Source organism: Helianthus annuus, chromosome 12 (genome assembly GCF_002127325.2).
Source record: "Helianthus annuus cultivar XRQ/B chromosome 12, HanXRQr2.0-SUNRISE, whole genome shotgun sequence".
Lineage (NCBI taxonomy): Eukaryota > Viridiplantae > Streptophyta > Magnoliopsida > Asterales > Asteraceae > Helianthus > Helianthus annuus.
In genome coordinates this window covers 17,409,105-17,430,828 of record NC_035444.2, presented here as the reverse complement: position 1 = coordinate 17,430,828, position 21,724 = coordinate 17,409,105, and the positions used below count along the sequence as shown (strand labels likewise).

Sequence of the window (21,724 nt, the reverse complement as noted above, 5' to 3'; positions counted from 1 at the left end):
ACTGGAATCGGGTCAAAAGACCTTGTAGAACTCAAGTTATGGCCGAAAAGGGTATATTCGGTATTTACCGAACCGTTGCCATAACCGCAGGTTATGAGCAGGTTAAAAATAATTAAAAATCTTTAAAATCCCAAAATATTATTTTACATTAGTGGGTAAAAGGTTTGGTTTCGAAATCTAGGTTTAGATAGGCGTTATGCTAATTGCGCTATTTAATTACTAAAGTTTCCGTAATTTGCGCTATTTAGCATAACTCCTATTCTGGACCTCGGATTGACGTGAAATTTTAGGGACATGCTTAGAAATCAGTAACCAAGGTTATGGTCCTTTCACATGTCCGAAATTCTCGTTTTAAATCAAAAAGGGCGTAACGGTCAACTTTTAAGTATTTAACGGAAAGGTGTAAAAGACTCGAACAAACAACGAACCGGTCACAGAGGGTTATACCATCATGTAACCTGGTCCTAAGAGAGTCCTAAGGCATATCTAAATCATAATTTAACGGGTCAGAACTGAAGTCAAAGCAAAAGTCAAAGTTTTGCGACTTTCAGCTCCGAACCGGGTCGAAACAGTAAATGGTCGGATCAAACAAGCTTAGGCTAGTTAATATACTTATTATCATGTTTTATGAGTGTTTAAACAGATTACACACCATCTACATTACTGGTTATGCATGAAATCGTAAAATAGCATTTCTGTTGACTTTTTTAAGCACGTTTGACTCGACATTCGGACTAGTTAGAGTGGGAATCAGAGGGTGCCCTTTTTGGGGTTTAGAGCCTACATGATTACCAACATATAACTACCTTTGATTCAACAAACCACTGGACCATTTGTGATTTATCGTAAAGTCAATCGTTAATTACGACAAATTGACTTTTAAGCTAAAACTGTGGAAAAACGAAACCACAAAGGGTTAGGCAACTTACAGAAGCTTGGTGCATAACTAGGGATGTTAGAAGAATGCTTGAGAGCTCCAGAGATGAACTAGAAGGCAGGTTTGAGGTGTGTTTCACATTGGTGCAATGCCTTGCCTTTTATAGTGAATTATGGTGCACAAGATAATTACAACTCACTCTAGGATTGCTCATGGATGATTAGCAGGTGTCCCTGGGTGCTAGGGGACATGTAGAGGGCTCCCATGCTTCAATTAATGCATCAATGATCATTCACAAGCTCAAACATTGAATCTGTCCAAACTTTCTGCATCTGGGACTCCCACGCGGCCCGCATTAGAATTCAGGCAACATGGATGCGGGCCGCCTAAATCTTCATGTCAGTAAACGAATCAACATAAGGCGCGCGGCCCGCATCAGCTTGATGGTTTCACTCACGCGGCCCGCCTGAGGTCTGATTTCCAAGATTTTCAAATATTTTGTAATCATTAACCTGACCTTTCGGTTTCGAAGGGGTAACTTTGCGATTTGGCCCTCGATTATTTACAATTAAGGGCCTCGTGACTTTTACCCGCATTGTTAAGTCCCCGGTTAGTTTAATTACTATCCGAAAAGCCTTAACTTTTATTGTTGACGCTTTTAACCCCTCGCATACGAATTTGATCATAACTTTCTCGTTTTAAAATGGAACTTCGCGAAATTTATATCGTATATTCTAGTGAGCGTATTTTACTGTTACAAAGCCTCGGGTTCGTCAAAGGGTCACTCAGAGGTATAAATTAAACATGTTGACACAATTAACCCCTGTAGCTTGTATTCTCTCACTTTCTCCCGCATTTCGCTCCGTACGATCCATGATTCATTCGTTTGAAGGTACGAGCATCATTTAGGGTTACTTTACAGTATATTTACCCCTCGTTGACATTTTTAACCCTCGAATTTACATACTTTCAAGGTTTGTCAACTTTAGTCCTTTATTTAGTATTTCGTACCACGTGTAAACTCATGACACGTGTCAACACATTATTGGACACAAAATTTAGAGGTGTTACATCCTCACCCCCTTAAAATAAATCTCGACCCAAGATTTACTGAAACAAATAAGGGTATTTTTCTTTCATCGTGGATTCAACCTCCCACGTGAATTCGAGACCTCTACGGACATCCCATTTGACCTTAACAATAGGTACATGCTTCCTTCGAAGCTTCTTTACCTGTCGATCTTCAATCGACAAAGGTTTTTCCATAAATTTTAAGCTCTCATCTATGTGCACATCTGTATGGGGTATTACCAGTGATTCATCAGCGAAGCACTTCTTCAGATTGCAGATGTGGAACACAGTGTGAATTCCATTGAGCTCCTCCGGTAAGTTTAACTTATAGGCAACTGACCCGACACGTTCGATAACCTCGAAAGGTCCTATGTATCTCGAGCTTAGTTTGCCTTTCTTACCGAAACGCATCACCCCCTTCCAGGGTGATACTTTAAGTAACACTTTTTCACCTACTTCGAAGTGAAAATCTTTACGCTTTGGATCAGCGTAACTTTTCTGCCTATCTCGGGCAGCCTTGAGACGGTCTCGAATCTGGACAATCTTGTCCGTCGTTTCGAAGACTATCTCTGGTCCTGATAATTGGACATCTCCAACTTCCGCCCAACACACGGGCGATCTACACTTTCTACCGTATAATGCCTCGAAGGGCGCAGCCTTAATGTTGGTATGGTAGCTATTGTTGTAGGAGAATTCGATTAGTGGTAGGTTCTTATCCCAACTACCACCCAAATCGATTGCACATGCACGTAGCATGTCTTCCAATGTCTGAATAGTACGCTCACTCTAACCGTCTGTCTGAGGATGGTAAGCCGTACTAAAATTCAAACGTGTGCCCAAAGATTGCTGGAAACTTTTCCGAAAATGCGACGTGTATCTAGTATCTCTGTAAGAGATAATAGACACAGGTATGTCATGTAAGGCTACAATCTTATCAACGTATAACTGGGCTAACATGTCGGAGCTATAAGTCTCCTTGATGGGTAAGAAATGTGCTGACTTGGTCAGTCTATCAACTATAACCCATATTGTATCATTTCCTTTCCTCGTCTTGGGTAACTTGGTAATAAAATCCATAGTTACACATTCCCACTTCCATTCGGGAAGTTCAGGCTGTTGTAGCAAGCCTGACGGCTTTTGATGCTCAGCCTTGACTTGCGCACAAGTCAAGCATTTGGCTACATGAGTGGCTACAGACTTTTTCAAGCCTATCCACCAATAATTTGCCTTTAGATCCTGATACATCTTATCAGCTCCCGGGTGAACAGAATATCTGGAACTATGGGCTTCCTGGAGGATAACATCTCGTAGTCCTCCATAAATTGGAACCCATATTCGTTCATTTAATCGTAAAATTCTGTCCTTGCTAAGAGTTAACTGCTCCTCAGTTACTCCTAGCTTTTCTTTAGGATAGTTAGCTTCCAACACAGCTTCCCTCTGTGCAGCTAACAACCTTTCAATCAAATTATTCTTCACTTTAATGCTCTTGGCATTGATTCGGATGGGTTTCACCCTTTCCTTTCGACTTAAGGCATCAGCGACTACATTCACCTTGCCAGGATGATATCTGATTTCACAATCATAATCATTTAAAGTCTCCATCCAACGGCGCTGCCTCATGTTTAATTCCTTCTGATTAAACAGATGTTGAAGGCTCTTATGATCAGAATAGATCACAAACTTGATACCATACAGATAATGCCTCCACAGTTTTAGTGCGAACACAACGGCACCCAACTCCAAGTCATGGGTGGTGTAATTCTTTTCATGCACCTTTAACTGTCTTGAAGCATAGGCAATAACCTTGCCTTTCTGCATAAGCACACACCCCATGCCAGTGTGTGATGCGTCGCAGTAAACTACGAACTCTTCGGTACCTTCAGGCAATGTCAGTACAGGAGCGTTGCTCAACTTTTGTTTCAGAATATCAAAGGACTCTTGCTGCTTAGGGCCCCAAATGAACTTTACTTTCTTCTTGGTCAAGGAAGTTAGGGGCGCAACAATCCTTGAAAAATTTTCAATGAAACGCCTGTAATATCCTGCTAACCCCAGGAAACTACGAATCTCTGTAGGCGTCTTTGGCTCTTGCCAATTCATGACAGCTTCTACTTTAGCGGGATCCACTTGGATACCACGCTCGCTGACAACATGTCCTAGGAATTGGACTTCTCGAAGCCAGAATTCGCACTTAGAGAATTTGGCATAGAGTTTCTCATGATGCAGGAGTTTGAGAATACAGCGAAGGTGTTTCTCATGGTCAGCTTGGTTCTTAGAGTAGATAAGAATGTCGTCGATGAAAACGATGACGAATTTGTCTAAGTACGGCTTGCAGACGCGATTCATGAGATCCATGAATGCAGCCGGTGTATTAGTGAGCCCAAAAGGCATCACTAGGAACTCATAATGACCATAACGAGTCCTAAATGCGGTTTTATGTACGTCTTCATCTCTAACCTTCAGTTGATGGTAGCCTGACCTCAAGTCAATCTTCAAGAAATAACTTGCCCCTTGTAACTGATCGAACAAATCGTCGATCCTCGGCAAGGGATATCTATTCTTTATCGTGACCTTATTAAGCTCGTGATAATCGATGCACAGACGCATCGATCCGTCCTTCTTCTTGACAAACAGGACAGGTGCTCCCCAGGGAGACGAACTAGGTTTGATGAAACCTTTAGCTAGCAGTTCATCCAGTTAGGTCCTCAACTCCTTCATTTCGGTTGGTGCTAACCTGTAAGGTGCTCTAGCAACAGGTGCTGCTCCAGGAATGATGTCAATTCTGAATTCCATTTGCCTACTTGGTGGCAAACCTGGTAGATCTTCCGGGAAAACTTCTGGATATTCCGAAATGACGGGAATGTCTTCTATCTTTGGTTTTGGCTCTTCAATAATTACTTGTGCCATGTAGATGACACAACCCTTCTTTAAACATTTTGAAGCTTTGAGCATAGTCACTTGCTCAGGCAATCCATACTGGGTATCTCCCCGAATGGTAAGCGATTCACCAGACGGAGTCTTTATCACCACTTGCTTTCTGTTGCAGACGATTTGGGCCTGGTTGTGAGATAACCAGTCCATACCCAATACTATGTCAAAATCGGCCAATTTAAAGGGAAGTAGAGATAGAGGAAAAGAGTGGTTCTTAATGGATATCACACATCCATCTAACACAGTGGAGACGGTTTCTATGGTGCCATCTGCTAACTCTAACTCATAATTCACATTTAAGGTTTTGACAGGCATATTCAGCAATTTGCAAAATTTATGATCTACGAAAGACTTATCAGCGCCTGAATCAAAAAGTACTCTTGCGAAGACATCATTTACAAGGAAAGTACCTGTGATCACGTTATCGTCTAGCACTGCTTCTTTCGCATCCATCCTGAAGACTCTTGCATTAGTCTTCTTGGCTTCTTCAGGCTTCTTGGAGTTTTTAAGGCAGTTGGTTCTAATGTGCCCCTTCTCGTTGCAACTGTAGCAAGTTGCATCCTTTATCTTTTTGCAATCCAAGGTCTTGTGGTCCTTGGACTTGCATATCCCGCAAGTAAATGACTTTGACTAAGTCTGCGACTTTGATTTGAGTCTACACTTTCCAAAGTGATGTCTCTTGCAATTCTTGCACTTGGGCTTCTCACCAGGTTGTTGCCCATCTTTCCTTGACTCAGACCCCTTCTTGTTATCACCGTTTCCACGATGCTTCTTGCTCGATCTTCGTGAAGTGTCGTCTTCACGTTTTCTCTTCTCAGCTTCTTTGTTCCTCAGCGATCTTTGTTTGACCGCATCCAGAGTAAGGGACAAAGATATGTCAGCTACAGATCTAAAGGTAGCTGGCCGAGAGGCCTTTACGCTTGCCTTTATCTCGGGGGCTAAACCACCGATAAAACGAGCTATTCTCTTTGGCTCCGGGGTTACCAGATACGGAACCAACCGGGACATTGTGTTGAAGCTCGTGAGGTAAGCTTGACAGTCAAGGTTTGTCATAACCAACGATAGAAAATCAGATTCTATCTTTTCAATCTCGTGTTGAGGGCAGTAATTTTCCTTGATGAGAGAAATGAATTCCTCCCACATCATGCTGTACAAAACAGCTTTCCCCGAGGCCTGAACCAGCGACCTCCACAAGCCAGGGCTTTGCCCTTGAATGATTGCGAAACAAACTTTACCACGTCTCTCTCTGCACAGCCACTGATGTCCACCACGGTGTCCATCTCGTCTAACCATGTCATACAATCTACCGCGCCCTTCTCCCCAGTGAAGTCTCGGGGTTTGCAAGATACGAAATACTTGTAGGTGCAACCCCTGGCGCGAGATGCATCAGTAAACACTTTTTCCTTAGGACGAACACTGTTTTCATTGGATGAGTGTTTATCATCGTCCTTTTTAGGCTTAGACGGTGGTTTGCTGTGAGATTTTGAGTGAGTTTTTGGCTTTGAGTGTGGTTTAGATATGGTTCTGCTTCGAGATTCAGTGTATTCTTCATACTGTCGATCCAAGGCTGCCTTAACAGCACCGTCGACAAGAGCTTTTAATTCCGCGCCGGTCAAATGAATCTGGGCATTATCATTTTCATCTTCTTTCGAGTGACTATTCACTTCATTTGGATCAGCCATTGTAACTTGAATCTGCTACAGAAGATAATGATAAAATTTTATTTAGGAGTTTATTATGGAATTGTCTTTTATGGCAATTCATTAACCATGGTAAACAGAGACCATATCTGGTTAATTTGTTACTCACTTTTATTTAGGATTTGAACATAACTTATCCTAATTACAAACAATATTGTTAGTGGCACAAAAGCCTAGTCACAAGGACGTTTTTATAATATAAGCCGAGATTACAGAGAATCAAGGCATGAAGGTTTGAACCGTAGTCCTTTTACCTTTTCGGACAGGGAGTCATAGACTACAACTGCCTTTTGTCTTATATGACAATAAGTATGGCCCGTAGGCACTACATCACTAATGGATGTTTAATAAGTTTGGCCCGTAGGCACTACATCGCTAATGGATGTTTAATAAATGATCATCTTCATTGATGATTTAGCCCATGATTTACAAATCATTAATTTGGGCTTTGGAATCCTTGGAAGGATTCTTATATAAGAATGACGCCTGCGATTTTAACGAATCACATCTGCCAAGAATGTTAACATGTTTACAGAGGTTAACAGGAAATCTGAATCTTTTAATCAGGTCTTACCATCTTGGCCGGCTCCTATAATGACACCTGGCTAGGTTTCACTCTTAAGATTCTTTATTTAGGCAGATTTAATTTAAAAGGAATGTATTTTGATTTATTTCATACATAATAACAAAAATGAAATTTATAACATAACATTCCATTAATTATAATGATGATTACACGCTGCCCTAAACGGGACTTTTTAAATAAGTATATACCTACGCAGAGGTTTATAGAAAAACAAGTCCACGCAGGGACCAAATACAAGATAGATGTCCGCGCAGGGACTAAAAGATAGGTCCACGTAGGGACTGAAATACGATAAATGTCCACGCAGGGACTAAATTGTAAATACAACAATACATAAGGAGACTAATGATCTCGTTTCTTCCTTCCTTTCAGTAGGTTTGCAAAGCCTTTAAGGAATCTACCATTACTTTTACGTTCTTGTTCGAAGTCTCGTTCCACCCGGTTTAGACGGTGGAGGCTTTCTTCTTGCTCCGATGGAGAAAAACGTGGCTGCTGCGACGGTTGCTGAACCGGAGGTCTAGGAGATATTGGATACCCATGAGCTGAGTAATCTGGTCTCCAAGAGGTTCCATGGAGGGCATTGTAATTAGCCGCTACCACGTACGGATCGGCATCATAGTTATAGTTGTAGTGCATGTGAGTCGGCTGCTCAAACGGATTGTAGGCGGTGGAACCGCCATATGCTGGTATAGGGTTATCATAGCCGAAACGTGGCGGAGGTGGTGCAACTGGTGCAGAATTCACCTCTGCAGGGTGACCCGAAGGTTCACCTAATTGTGGTTCTTCAGGCACTGACGGAAAGTGACTCGCACTCGAGTGGCGAGGGGTGCTGAAATGGAATTCCCCTCCTCGGGTGGACATTCGCGCGCCTGATCTTCTACGCCTTGGCGGATCTGGAATTACTGGTTGAACTGGTGGCGGTGGCGGTGGCGTAACTGCCACGAACCGCGAATCCTCTGAGGGATCCTGCTGCCGCTGTTGATCATGAGGCGAGAAGTGATGAGATGGTGTGAAGTACCAATTACATTGGTCAAACCTCGCCTGATAACTATCGGGACCTTGATAGGGTGTTCCATGAAAGGATGACCCATCAGATCTCGATTGGATGATTGGGAGTACCCCTTGCAGGCTCGACGGGATCTGTATCTTCATCCATATCTACCGCATTATCTTCAGAAAAGTGATCCTCTGGTCCTAAAGGGTTATACCCTATTGGTTCTTGGACATAATCAGCCGGGTTAAACTGTCCTACGAAGAAAGAAGAAGGATCGCCATAAGAACGGTGCGAAGCAGATCGCTGGAGCGGTATAAATGATGGTTGAGGGTTATTGGGTTCATTTTCTGAGTTTGGTCCAAAAGAATGACGGTATGAAGGTGTTGAACTATGCGAGGTAGAATGTCTTGCAGGTTCAAAGAGGTTCCTTCTTCGTCTCTGTGGTTCTTCACTCCTTGTATTGGAAGGAGCTCGCATGTTCGAAGGACCAGCCTCGTGATCATTGTGAGTGATCAGCCCTTTGCCTCTTCCTCCTCTTCCTCTTCTAATTGCTGGTGGCATATTTCCTGCTTTCAAAACTGTAAATAACAATAAACAATAAAAAGACAAACTGGAATAACAATTCGAATTTGTCCTATGTCCTTGTCTAGACTCAAGTATGTGCAATTGTGTAACTGAGATTAAACACAAAGGCTAGTGTTTAATTCACTCAGTGTTGGCTCTGATACCAACCTGTCACACCCCGATCTCCACGTGTCTCACCAGTGGGCCCGGTGGGGGATTATCGTGACGTAGTTGGCAACAATATAGTCAAACCACACAATATATGAATGCACAGCGGAAGCATAAAGATAATTATATTTCAACCATTGCTTGCAATATCAATGTATTACGAATAGTCGAAAATGTATCCACAGGGGATCAAATAAAATATAAGTATTGTTCAACAGACGTAGGCATCTTAAGCTTGCGAGACCCTTTATTGATGCTAAGGAGAAATAGCCAGCCAGTTACGCTTAGTACCTGCATTTAGTCTTTTTTGGGAAAATACGTCAGTTTACACTGGTAAATACATTCAACCGACACTTTTGTAAAATGTTTATTAAAATTGATTTGAATGCACAAGGCACAAACTCTTTTATAACTTGGGAGAATTACTTAAATTTATAATCTTGTGAACGGATTACATGTTCCTTATGCGTTCAGTAGCCCGGATCTTGTTCGGGTTAAAGATTAATAGACACACCACATCAACTATTTATGCACTGACGAGTGTACGCCTACACTCCGCGCTTAGGTCGTGGCCATTTCGTAAAATGCTGCCAGGGATATCCGGGACATGGTCATTAACCCCCCAAAGACTTTTAAGTAAACAAGACTGTTTAAACGAGCCGATCAAATTTATTCAATTACCCACTCAACGGTGGATAATTTGATGCCCGATCAAGCGGTATGCTATATACCGTAACCCAAGCCCGTATAACGGAAAATAAGTTAAAAGTATTTACCTTTGCAAGTATAAATTCTTAATCGAATAAATTGCAAATAGCTTTTACTGGTCTCCTATTCTGGAACGAAGGTTTAAAATAACCTATAAGAATCCTAACGGGTCTTTAATTTAGCCGTAGCTTAGACCGGTCAGTTTCAAAGGATAATTACGGTTTAATCGCGTAAAAGGCGAAAACCGAGAATGGAATGTGATTTGGACCCAACAAGTTTGAAGACTTGTTTTATATGGGTATAATAACCACACTCTGGATTTTGGGGTCAAAACAATATGGTTTGACCCGTTTCGGCTAGTTTATGTAAACTAGTTACATAAGCCGAACCATGCGCGCAAAAAGGCGCAACGGGTAACCGTAAGAGTCCTACACTGATTTCTTAAGTCAATATGCTTTAAAGAGGTTGTGGTATCCGTAGGATACCTTCCATAATGCCCGTAACGAGTTTAAATCCATTTTATGCCCCGTAGGAGTATTCGGTCGTTTTAAAGATTTATAAAGAGGTTTCTGAGTTCTACAGGAAATCTATGTTTCCCGAACAGTTCATAAAGTCCAAAATACTTTATTTATTATTTAAAATCAGTAGCAACTGGAATCGGGTCAAAAGACCTTGTAGAACTCAAGTTATGGCCGAAAAGGGTATATTCGGTATTTACCGAACCGTTGCCATAACCGCAGGTTATGAGCAGGTTAAAAATAATTAAAAATATTTAAAAATCCCAAAATATTATTTTACATTAGTGTGTAAAAGGTTTGGTGTCGAAATCTGGGTTTAGATAGGCGTTATGCTAATTGCGCTATTTAATTACTAAAGTTTCCGTAATTTGCGCTATTTAGCATAACTCCTATTCTGGACCTCGGATAGACGTGAAATTTTAGGGACATGCTTAGAAATCAGTAACCAAGGTTATGGTCCTTTCACATGTCCGAAATTCTCGTTTTAAATCAAAAAGGGCGTTACGGTCAACTTTTAAGCATTTAACGAAAATGTGTAAAAGACTCGGACAAACAACGAACCGGTCACATAGGGTTATACCATCATGTAACCTGGTTCTAAGAGAGTCCTAAGGCATATCTAAATCATACTTTAATGGGTCAGAACTGAAGTCAAAGCAAAAGTCAAAGTTTTGCGACTTTCGGCTCCGAACCGGGTCGAAACAGTAAATGGTCGGATCAAACAAGCTTAGGCTAGTTAATATACTTATTATCATGTTTTATGAGTGTTTAAGCAGATTACACACCATCTACATAAATGGTTATGCATGAAATCGCAAAATAGCATTTCTGTTGATTTTTTCTAAGCACGTTTGACTCGACATTCGGACTAGTTAGAGTGGGAATCAGAGGGTTCCCTTTTTGGGGTTTAGAGCCTACATGATTACCAACATATAACTACCTTTGATTCGACAAACCATTGGACCATTTGTGATTTATCGTAAAGTCAATCGTTAATTACGACGGATTGACTTTTAAGCTAAAACTGTGGAAAAACGAAACCACAAAGGTTTAGGCAACTTACAGAAGCTTGGTGCACGACTAGGGATGTTAGAAGAATGCTTGAGAGCTCCAGAGATGAACTAGAAGGCAGGTTTGAGGTGTGTTTCACATTGGTGCAATGCCTTGCCTTTTATAGTGAATTATGGTGCACAAGTTCATTACAACTCACTCTAGGATTGCTCATGAATGATTAGCAGGTGTCCCTGGGTGCTAGGGGACATGTAGAGGGCGCCCATGCTTCAATTAATGCATCAATGATCGTTCACAAGCTCAAACATTGAATCTGTCCAAACTTTCTGCATCTGGGACTCCCACGCGGCCCGCATTAGAATTCAGGCAACATGGACGCGGGACGCCTGAATCTTCATGTCAGTAAACGAATCAACATAAGGAGCGCGGCCCGCATCAGCTTGATGGTTTCACTCACGCGGCCCGCCTGAGGTCTGATTTCCAAGATTTTCAAATATTTTGTAATCATTAACCTGACCTTTCGGTTTCAAAGGGGTAACTTTGCGATTTGGCCCTCGATTATTTACAATTAAGGGCCTCGTGACTTTTACCCGCATTGTTAAGTCCCCGGTTAGTTTAATTACTATCCGAAAAGTCTTAACTTTTATTGTTGACGCTTTTAACCCCTCGCATACGAATTTGATCATAACTTTCTCGTTTTAAAACGGAACTTCGCGAAATTTATATCGTATATTCTAGTGAGCGTATTTTACTGTTACAAAGCCTCGGGTTCGTCAAAGGGTCACTCAGAGGTATAAATTAAACATGTTGACACAATTAACCCCTGTAGCTTGTATTCTCTCACTTTCTCCCGCATTTCGTTCCGTACGATCCATGATTCATTCGTTTGAAGGTACGAGCATCATTTAGGGTTACTTTACAGTATATTTACCCCTTGTTGACATTTTTAACTCTCGAATTTACATACTTTCAAGGTTTGTCAACTTTAGTCCTTTATTTAGTATTTCATACCACGTGTAAACTCATGACACGTGTCAACACATTATTGGACACAAAATTTCGAGGTGTTACAAGATGGATGGGTTTGATTGTTAGGTGTTGCTGGTGATTTACAGTTGGGAGGTGGTGGCAACATGTGGTGGTAAGTGGTGGTGGTGGTGGTGGGCTGGAATGTGGTGGTAGATGGTTTATGGATGGTGGTGGAAGATGGTTTATGGTGGGCTGGATATATATTTGTATGTTATAACTTTTTATGTATTTAGACCTTTTGTTTTTTTAAAGTTATTAACATATTTAGTCATTTTAAAGGTTAAATGACAAAAATGCCCTTATGTGCAAGACGCATGATCAAATCTAACATAAAATTTAACTAGGTTAGGGTAAAGGACATACAGTGCAAGATTTTGAAACAATAAGTACAAAACTCATCAATTTTAAACATAAATAAAAGTACTTGCAAATTGGTATAAAAATAAAGGACAATCGCAATTCACTCAATAACAAATATATTAACTATGATTAAAAAGCTAAAGTTTTACAAACAATAACATAATTATATGAATATAATAATGCAATACATTTTTGACAACTTCAATCCATTTTGCGTGTTCAAATATTTTTACTCGCTTTTATATTTAATTCGTTCGTTGGAGAAAACATGGCATGAATCGACACATATATAAATAATAATCTTAAAAGGAATTTAGAAAAACAGAACTCCAAAAAAAATATTATATGATAGAATCAACAATATAAAAACACTTGTAATATGCCACTAGTCTATGCTTATAAAATAATAATACCATAATTAAATAGTAAAGATGGTGCCTAACTCGTTGCTTTTTGCGGCATGTGATGTGTGGGGGACTACACGTGTGTCGGTAAGACATTGGTCAATTTTATTTTATTTATTCTAATTAAAGTTTGTCTTTATTGCCTTGTTTTATTATATAGGCTCTCTTTTCTTATAACGGGAATATATGAGTGACATTTTGTTTCTTCAAGTCTTTTTGAGTTAAAGTTGGATACTTGGAATTTATTAACATGGTTATACTCAACAACTTGTGATATATTGTATATATGGTTTGAAAAAAATATGAGTTTATAGGCAAAATGATTGTTGATCGAGTTGTTCTCTTAGGGTGTACGGGGCGTTCTCGGGGAGGGCCTTCGGTGAGGGTAGTCCCCGATCGGGAACACCGCCGCCATCCATGCGGGGTCCCGATTCGGGGGTGATTTGGGTGTGGGTTCACCGCTTGGTTTGGCGCTTTGTTCGAGATTAGACCGTTGAATAACGGTCGATTTTGATTAAAAAAAAAATTCAATTTTTTTTAAACAATATATATCAACCAACCTAAATCATTTTTTTTTACCACACTCACCACTCTCAAACCCACACCAAAAATCTCAAACTCAAATCTTTCAAACACAAAATGGATTCCAAGCTTCCGTTTCTTTCTACCCTACCCGACTTTCCCGACGATGGAGATGCATCGTCAAGCGATAGTAGCTTAATTTTCTTCCAAAATCTCATCCAACAAGCGGAGCTACTAGACACGGCATCGTCTAGTAAAAAAAATTATGTCCGTCGAGATCGTGTGGGGGGCCACGAGACACTCATGGCCGATTATTTTGATGAAAATCCAAAATTTAATGAAGATACTTTTCGTCACAGGTTTCGTATGTCCAAGTCTTTGTTCCTAAAAATTGTTAGTGACGTGGAAGCGTATGACGAGTGGTTTCAAGAAGGCTTAGACGGGAGAATGAAGAAAAGTTTTACACCGTTGCAAAAGGTTACTTCGGCAATTAAACAACTTGCAACCGGTAACCCACCAGACGAGGGGGACGAGTATTTAAATATGTCTGAAAGGACCTCTCGTGAGTGCCTTGAATATTTCTGCGAGACGGTATGTAAAAGGTATGGCGGTGAATTCCTACGTAGACCAACGAGCCACGGCGTCGCGCTATTGTATCAGGCTCATGAGGAGAGGCATCACCTACCTGGTATGTTGGGTAGTCTGGATTGTACACACTTCGTCTGGAGAATGTGCCCCACAGAATTGCGTGGACAATACATGAGAGGCGATCATCAATACCCGACGGTTATGTTAGAAGCGGTAGCGTCTCAAGATTTGTGGATTTGGCATGCTTTTTGTGGGCCAGCGGGTTCACAAAACGACATCAACGTGTTGCAACAATCTCCGTTATTTCTTGCTCAACGAAACGGAACGGCGCCAAATTGTCCATTTCAAGTGAACAACCACTTATACAAACGCGGGTATTATCTTACTGATGGGATCTACCCTACCTGGTCCGTGTTTGTGAAGTCTTTTCCATATCCACACGACCCGAATGAAAAAAAGTTCAAGAGGCAACACGAGGCCGCAAGAAAAGATGTGGAACGGGCGTTTGGTGTGTTAAAGTCGAAGTGGGGAATACTAAATCGTCCAATGCGTTCGAAAACGGTGAGAAAGATAAGGTCCATTTTACACAACATGATTATAAAAGACGACGGAAGGGCGATAGCACCGGTACATATTCAAGATCCTCCACTCGAACCCGTCTTCGATGATACAGCCTATACGGAGCTCATTGACGAAGACACGCATTGGAGGCTAAAACACGATCTCGTTGAGCATCTCGGAAGTTTAGATTTGCCTCACCTTGAAGTTGATTCGGACGACGAGTAGTTTGTTTTTATATTTTTCTAGTTTGAATGTATTTTTTTTTCTAGTTCGAATGTTTTTTTTAATTTAATGAAATGTCTTTTATTTAATTTTTATTTTTATTAATCTTTTTTTAATTTGTAAACATGCATCATTTTAGAAAAAAAAAAAACCAACTCCCCTAATAGGGGAGTGCCGCCATCAAAAAGGGGTATTAGGGGAGTGTTAGAGGGGAGTTGACGTGGCACTTTCTGGTTGGTTATGTGTAAGAGGGAGGACTCACCTATTATGTGAGCACCCCTTACACCCTTACCCGTTAGGAAAACAAACAATTTGAGTTTTTTTTTGGTTTGTGAGTACACATAACACAAAGATGTTTAGTTCCTAACATCCAAAGATATGACTTCTTATGAACAATTATAATGTACTTTATAAAAAGGCTAATTCTATACACACCCCCCTCTTCCTGATTATACCCCCCCTTGTGAGAGGAAAACTGTCGATCCCACGCAGGCCCCACCTGTAAGTATGTGAGAGGGGGGGTGTGTATAGAAGTCAAAAGTACAATATATATAATAAAAGACAGACATTAAACATGTTATATACAACAAATTGTTAACTTTGTGTATATTATTATACTCATGAGTCTATATAACATATAACAATTTATTAAAGGAAAATTAAATATTAAGCACACAAATAGTACACATTTATCATTTTAAAACAATTGCAATATTTTTCACACAACTTGCTATAATCACACAAATAGTACACAATTATCATTTTAAAACAACTAGAAATATTACCCGCCGCTATTCGGCGGGTGGCAGTTTATATATATTACGTAACTGAAGACATATTGTTTTTTCAAACATCCACATCATGCAACCTACCTAGCTATGTTATACAAAAGTTTCTTCGGTGGGTATTTTGCGTAGCTTCTCCCCGTCGGACCGCCATGGCCGCTGCTACAGAAAACCATCTTTACCACTCCCTCTGCTTTGTCCCACCTTTGACAAACTCAAACCTCAAAAACTCTCTCTGTCTGACCGCCACCGTCATCGAAGACAACGAAAGTGCAGGAGAGTGAGAGGAGATGGTGGTGCAGAAAAGTAAAGCTTATGCTTTTTGTTTTGAAGAAATGAAAAGAACATAAGGGTTGAGTATCTTAAATTATTTATTATTTGACTAAGTATATATATTTGACTGTAATTATTGTGGTGTAGAGGTATCTAACAACAAACTAAAACTCTATACGTAACCACATAATAGATTCAATAGATATACAATTGTTGTTACATAGCTGAAAAAGAGCAGGACATATACATCTATAGGACAGGACATATCACCAAACTATAGTACAAAAAAATGATTAATACATTATACACAAAACATATGAGCTACCACAAATAACGTTAGATATCTCATAGTTAACAATCTTACAATTTGCCAAAAAAATGAAAATAACAAAATTTACGGGTGAAACCAAGCCCTATGTTGAAACAACGTTCCACCGTTGCTTCTTTTGTTTTGAACCCAATTGTCCTAGCCCATGTAAATACTGACCAGACCCGACACCAAAGTTATAAACAAAACAAAATCAAGCGTAAAACCTCTACGCTTTTATAATTAACAATTGTACACAGTTGTTGACACTAAGGTTTTTTCAATTATTTAAATAAATAAATAATATACTTTTTACATTCATATAACTAATAACCTAAAAAGAGAGTAATTTGTTTTTTTTAACGGCACTATATATAAATATAGCAATCAGCAAGGAGCTGGCAGGACAAACAAAAAAAAAAACAAATTACACTAACAAAGAAATGTCGAAATCTTGCCAGTTTTTCCAGTCTAAAGCTCCACCCCCTGCTCTGTGTTTAATCCACAAAAACTTATCCTCCTTAATGTGCTCCACGATCCTATTGACCGGCACCATCAGACCTTTAAACTCTTTTTCATTTCTAGCCAACCATAGTCTCCATATACAACCGAGAGTCACCAAATGAACCGTTTTCCTCCATCGTTTGGAACCAACTTGCGCCGTCACATGAGCTACAATCTCCCATACCGATCTCGCATTACAGAGAATCGGGATTTTCATCCATCTTAAGATGTTCCACCACACGCTTCTCGCCCAAATACAATAAAAAAAAATATGGTTACATGATTCCTCGGCCATACCACATCTGCTCCAGGTACTATTAGGGATTTGTAACCCCTTATTTACCAGTGAAACCTTTGCTGCTACCCTGTTCAGTTCAACTCTCCAAGCGTGATAATTTACTTTTAGCGGTGCCCAAGAATTCCACCAAAAAGAACCAGCATCACTGTAAACTGACTCTTTTAGTGTTATTTCCCTACGAATGCTTTTCGTTGAGAAGCTTGTGCCTTCGTCATTTCCCCATACCCACTTGTCATCCTTGCCCGAAAGCTTCTTTTTATGCAGCATCGCCATCAAATTCCCGACTTCCAGCCATTCGGTTTCACTACGCGGCTCCTTATTCCAATCCCATTTCCACAAGCCATATTATCCGGACGTGAGCCATATTATCCGGACGTGAGGCATATTGTTAATTAAAATTGATAATTCATATAGGCTACAACTCTCGTGTCTCTCTCTCTCAAAAGTCAAAACCTTCGCACCGCCTCTTAAAGTCTCTGTTCTCTCGGCATCACTGCCAGTGACCTCGCCACCACACCCATAACCACCGTTCTGACATTCAGAAGACCGTCTTCTCCGTCGGAGGATATGGAGGTGTTATACCGCCATCACCCGATCTCAACAAATCGTCTTCACGGTAGACGTGCTCGAATCGTCTTTCGTCGTACCAAACCATTACCACAAAACTATCATCACCTCCAATCACAACCAGTCTGAACCAAGTCGCCCCCTTTTCTCAACGAATATGATTTTCCAGAGCGCAACATCACTGAGGCAAAACCCCTATACACTAAGATTCCGTCGGATCTGAGTAAAAAACGACCGGAGGTGCCCGACGGTGGTTTTGTCTAATCTATAGTCAGCCACCACTCAAATTCTCTGGACACAATTATCTCTCTAAAATACAGGTGTATCAAAGCTTCATCGAGAGTTTCTCTGGACACATTTCTCATCTTTAGCCAAACTCAAGCCTAAAGCAAGTTGGAAAGTCTAACAAATCATACTTAAACACAAAGACACCGCAAGCATAAATTGATTCCTAAAAATCAACAACTCAAACATTACACATTACCTGATTCAGAGAGAATGCTAGGGTTTTATGGTGGGAAAGATGAAGAGAATGCTCAGAGAGACGGGAATATTTTTGATGGAAGAAAGGTTGTATGGTGGGGAGGAAGATGGTAGGTGTGTGATACATGTATGAAGCAGAACCATATAGTTCTTTTTTTTTTTTTTTTTTGAAAAACACCCAAAGCCAAGGGTACAAGCACCCAAAACTGAAAGTTGTTGCTAATTTATAGTGTGTAATTAAACAATTACAATATTTTTCACACAACTTGCTACAATCACACAAATAGTACACAGTTATCATTTTAAAACAATTATAATATTTTTCACACAACTTGCTAGAATGCTACTTATAACTTAAACTACTTTCATAACTTGAATATTTTTCATACGAGCGAAACTGTGAGTCAAATGAATAATTGATTCTCTGATCAAAAAGTTATGTGATATCTCTCTAGAATGGTTTTACTGTATGGTGTGGTATAAAACCTTTAGGGGTTTTATAAAACCTTTAGGTAGCGTTCGTTTCATGGAATGGAATGGAATGGAATTAGGAAGTTTTTCTTTGTAAAATTGATCTTGGTTTGGGGAGGGAGGAATTTGAAATCCCATGAATTTCTTTAATCTATGAAATTTGTGACTATTTCAACATTCCATTCCATTCCTTCATTAGAGTGAAGGATTTCTAAGGAATGTTGAAATAGTCACAAATTTCATAGATTAAAGAAATTCATGGGATTTCAAATTCCTCCCTCCCCCAACCAAGATCAATTTTACAAAGAAAAACTTCCTAATTCCATTCCATTCCATTCCATGAAACGAACGCTACCTTAGGGGTTTTATAAAACCTTTAGGGGTTTTATCAAGCTACATAAGCACCACGTAGACGCCACCTCATATGGGGGCTTTAAAGCCCTTTCCTTTAACATCATTGTAATGGTTTAAAGCCCATTTTAAATAATATAAAAAAAAAGAAAAAGGAAATCAAAAAAGAAGGAAATCTGATTGGAGGAAAAGGAATGGGTACCAGATTATTGGCATTAAAATGGTCGTTAGCATGCTGGCGGACATGGGGAAGCGCCCCCTTGATAACATGCGCGGGGTGGGGGAGGGCGCCATTTTTGCTGAGTTGGTGAGGTAGCGCGAGGCCACACACCCTGGCCTAAGGGTGAGAGGGGTGCTCCTATCTAGGTAAGTGGTAAACTTCCATTCGAGCCCATCATAGCATGTCATGTCAACTCTCCTTTTCAACTCGTCTCTTACACTCAATCACAAGAGGTGCTTCCCTATAGGGGAGTCCATTTCTTTTTTTCTTCTCTAACTTATTGAGTATTAATTAAAACAAATTTGTTATAAACAAGAGAGCAAACATAAGAAAAAGATTTGATTCACCCGTATTTCATGTACATCTATCATATATATAGATCAATACAACAACAACCCTAAAGCCCATTAACATTAGGTCAGGCTTGGCCTATGGGCCTGAATGTCTGCATTCATAACACTCCCCCTCAGACATTTAGAAATACACATACACTGTTAACATTATACTACTAGATAATGTTTACACGATTCTTCAGGACCGATGTTAACTGATACTGCAGGACCAGTTATGTTGCCTCATTAAAACCTTGCTAAGAAAAACCCAGTGGGACAAAACTTAGTCAAGGAAAAAGAGTACATAAACTGTGTATATTATGGGTACATTACTCCCCCTCAATTTTACTTGTAAATCTTGATGATGTTGAATCCAATCTTCTGTGACAATTGCTTGACTTGATATTTGGCGTAGTCTTCTTTGATTTGAGTGTTGTTGTCTACATTGTCTTCATACAGTATAGCTTGAGCTTCTCTTGATCAACTCTAATCTACATACTTCTTAAATATGCTGAAATCTTCGACCTTCATAACTTGTATCAGGATTGAGATCGAACTCTATGCGAGTCTAATATATATCAATCATAACCCAGGACGCCATATTGTTCTTGTGGAACTATCCCGTGTCTCGAGTTTGTAAATATGTCAAATAATTATTTAATGCGCTTTATAATTCTGCCTCGTTAAAAACCATGCCAGGAAAACCCAATGGGACAAAACCGTAGCTAAGGGAAAAGAGTGCACTATGCATTACACATAATTAATAACATGTTTTATGATGATGTTAAATTAGTACTTCGGGACCTATAAGATAAACTGATACTACTGGATCAGTTATGTTGTCTCGTTAAAAACCTTTCCAAGAAAACCCAATGGGAAAAACTTAGTGAATGGAAAAAGAGTGCAACATTTGAGATTAGAACTGTAATCTTACCAATACATCTAGCAAGAACGTAATATCAGATGTCGTCTTGTTTGCAAGATACGTCAATGCTCTGATCGCAATTAAGTATGGTACTACTTGACTAAGTAGTTCAACATCCTTTTCTTGGGGTTGATAAGAATATTTTTTTTTCTATGTCAAGCGATCAGACAATCGTTCATGTACTCAACGAATTAGCTTTATCTATATAACATCTTCTAGATGTAGTCAGATTGATTGATGAGTAAAAATAGTACATATATACTCGAACTACAGGTCGAGAATAACTACACTTTGTAAAGTCATTCAAAATTTTCCTCTTTAGTTTGAGAGTTCCCTCTCGTTGATGTTTACATTATCACTGTAAGAATGAAATCTTGTTAAATAGATGTAGCTCATTTTATCAAAATTATACCTCTCTTTTCAGAGTATAGTCGACTGTACCACATACGAGTAGTTTCCTTTAAGATTCATATATATAACACATATGGGGTTATTGTTTCATAATGCTTTAAGCATTTTTAATCCTTCAGGGGTTTTCATGCAGATGTCATTCGCAATTGTCTCGTACATGTATACGGTGATGACATCCATAAGTTGTTTTATCTGAAGTCATTCTGAGATTGTGAGGCCGCTTAAACATCTAAAGATTATCGTATCCACTACAAGGGTATACATTTCCACATAATCAACTGCTGGGATTTGGGAAAAATCTTTATGTTAAAATGCGTGCCTTACATAGCAAAAACTCATTATTTACGTTTCATTTTATTTAAAAACACCCATTTATAACCTACTGGTTTGACGTCTATGGGTGTTCGAACTGCTGGTTCGGAAACGTTTAGTTTGTCGAGCAAATTTAGTTCAACCTTAAGTCATGTAGCCATTTTGGCTATTTGTGTGCGTACACTCTTGCACTTTCTATATATGTAATCTTTTTTTCATCGATTACATCTATTGCTATAGCATAATCAAATATATCATTTGACACGTGTTTCATTACGGTTCCATATTGTACTTATATGGCGATCTCATATTTGTTTGGTACTAGAGTTTCTTTTAGAACTCCATTAGCCTCTTTTGGGGTTTTGACAACAGCCTTCTTTAAGGTTTAGTATGCAACCACTTCTGGGGTTTTGTATGCAACCACTTATGGTGTTTTATGTGCCACCTCTTTTGGGGTTACACCAACTGCGTTACTCTACTCTTTTTGTGTTTGTGGGTTTTATATTTTTGGAACCGATTTATCTCTCACAATTTATTAATATGATAATCATTTTATGAGTACTTGCATTTGAGCAGATAAGTTTAAGCTGGTATATGTGACTTTGTCACCTTATTTGTGTTAGTGAATGCATCTTGTATTTCATTTGTTATTATTTGCAAATACGCGCTCTTTC

The 21,724-nt window shown here is 39.6% G+C and overlaps 1 protein-coding gene across 1 annotated transcript; it reads right to left on the bottom strand.

The window, feature by feature from the left end:
• Positions 1-16,603: 16,603 nt before the first annotated feature.
• LOC110892511 lies at positions 16,604-17,251 on the bottom strand. The gene has a single exon (XM_022139670.1). The coding sequence runs from the start codon at positions 17,249-17,251 to the stop codon at positions 16,604-16,606; it is 648 nt and encodes a 215-aa protein (XP_021995362.1).
• Between the last annotated feature and the right edge of the window lie 4,473 nt (positions 17,252-21,724).

Excerpts from the sequence above, each read along its gene's own strand:
- LOC110892511 (XM_022139670.1), bottom strand. The coding sequence starts at position 17,251 with ATGGCGATGCTGCATAAAAAGAAGCTTTCGGGCAAGGATGACAAGTGG.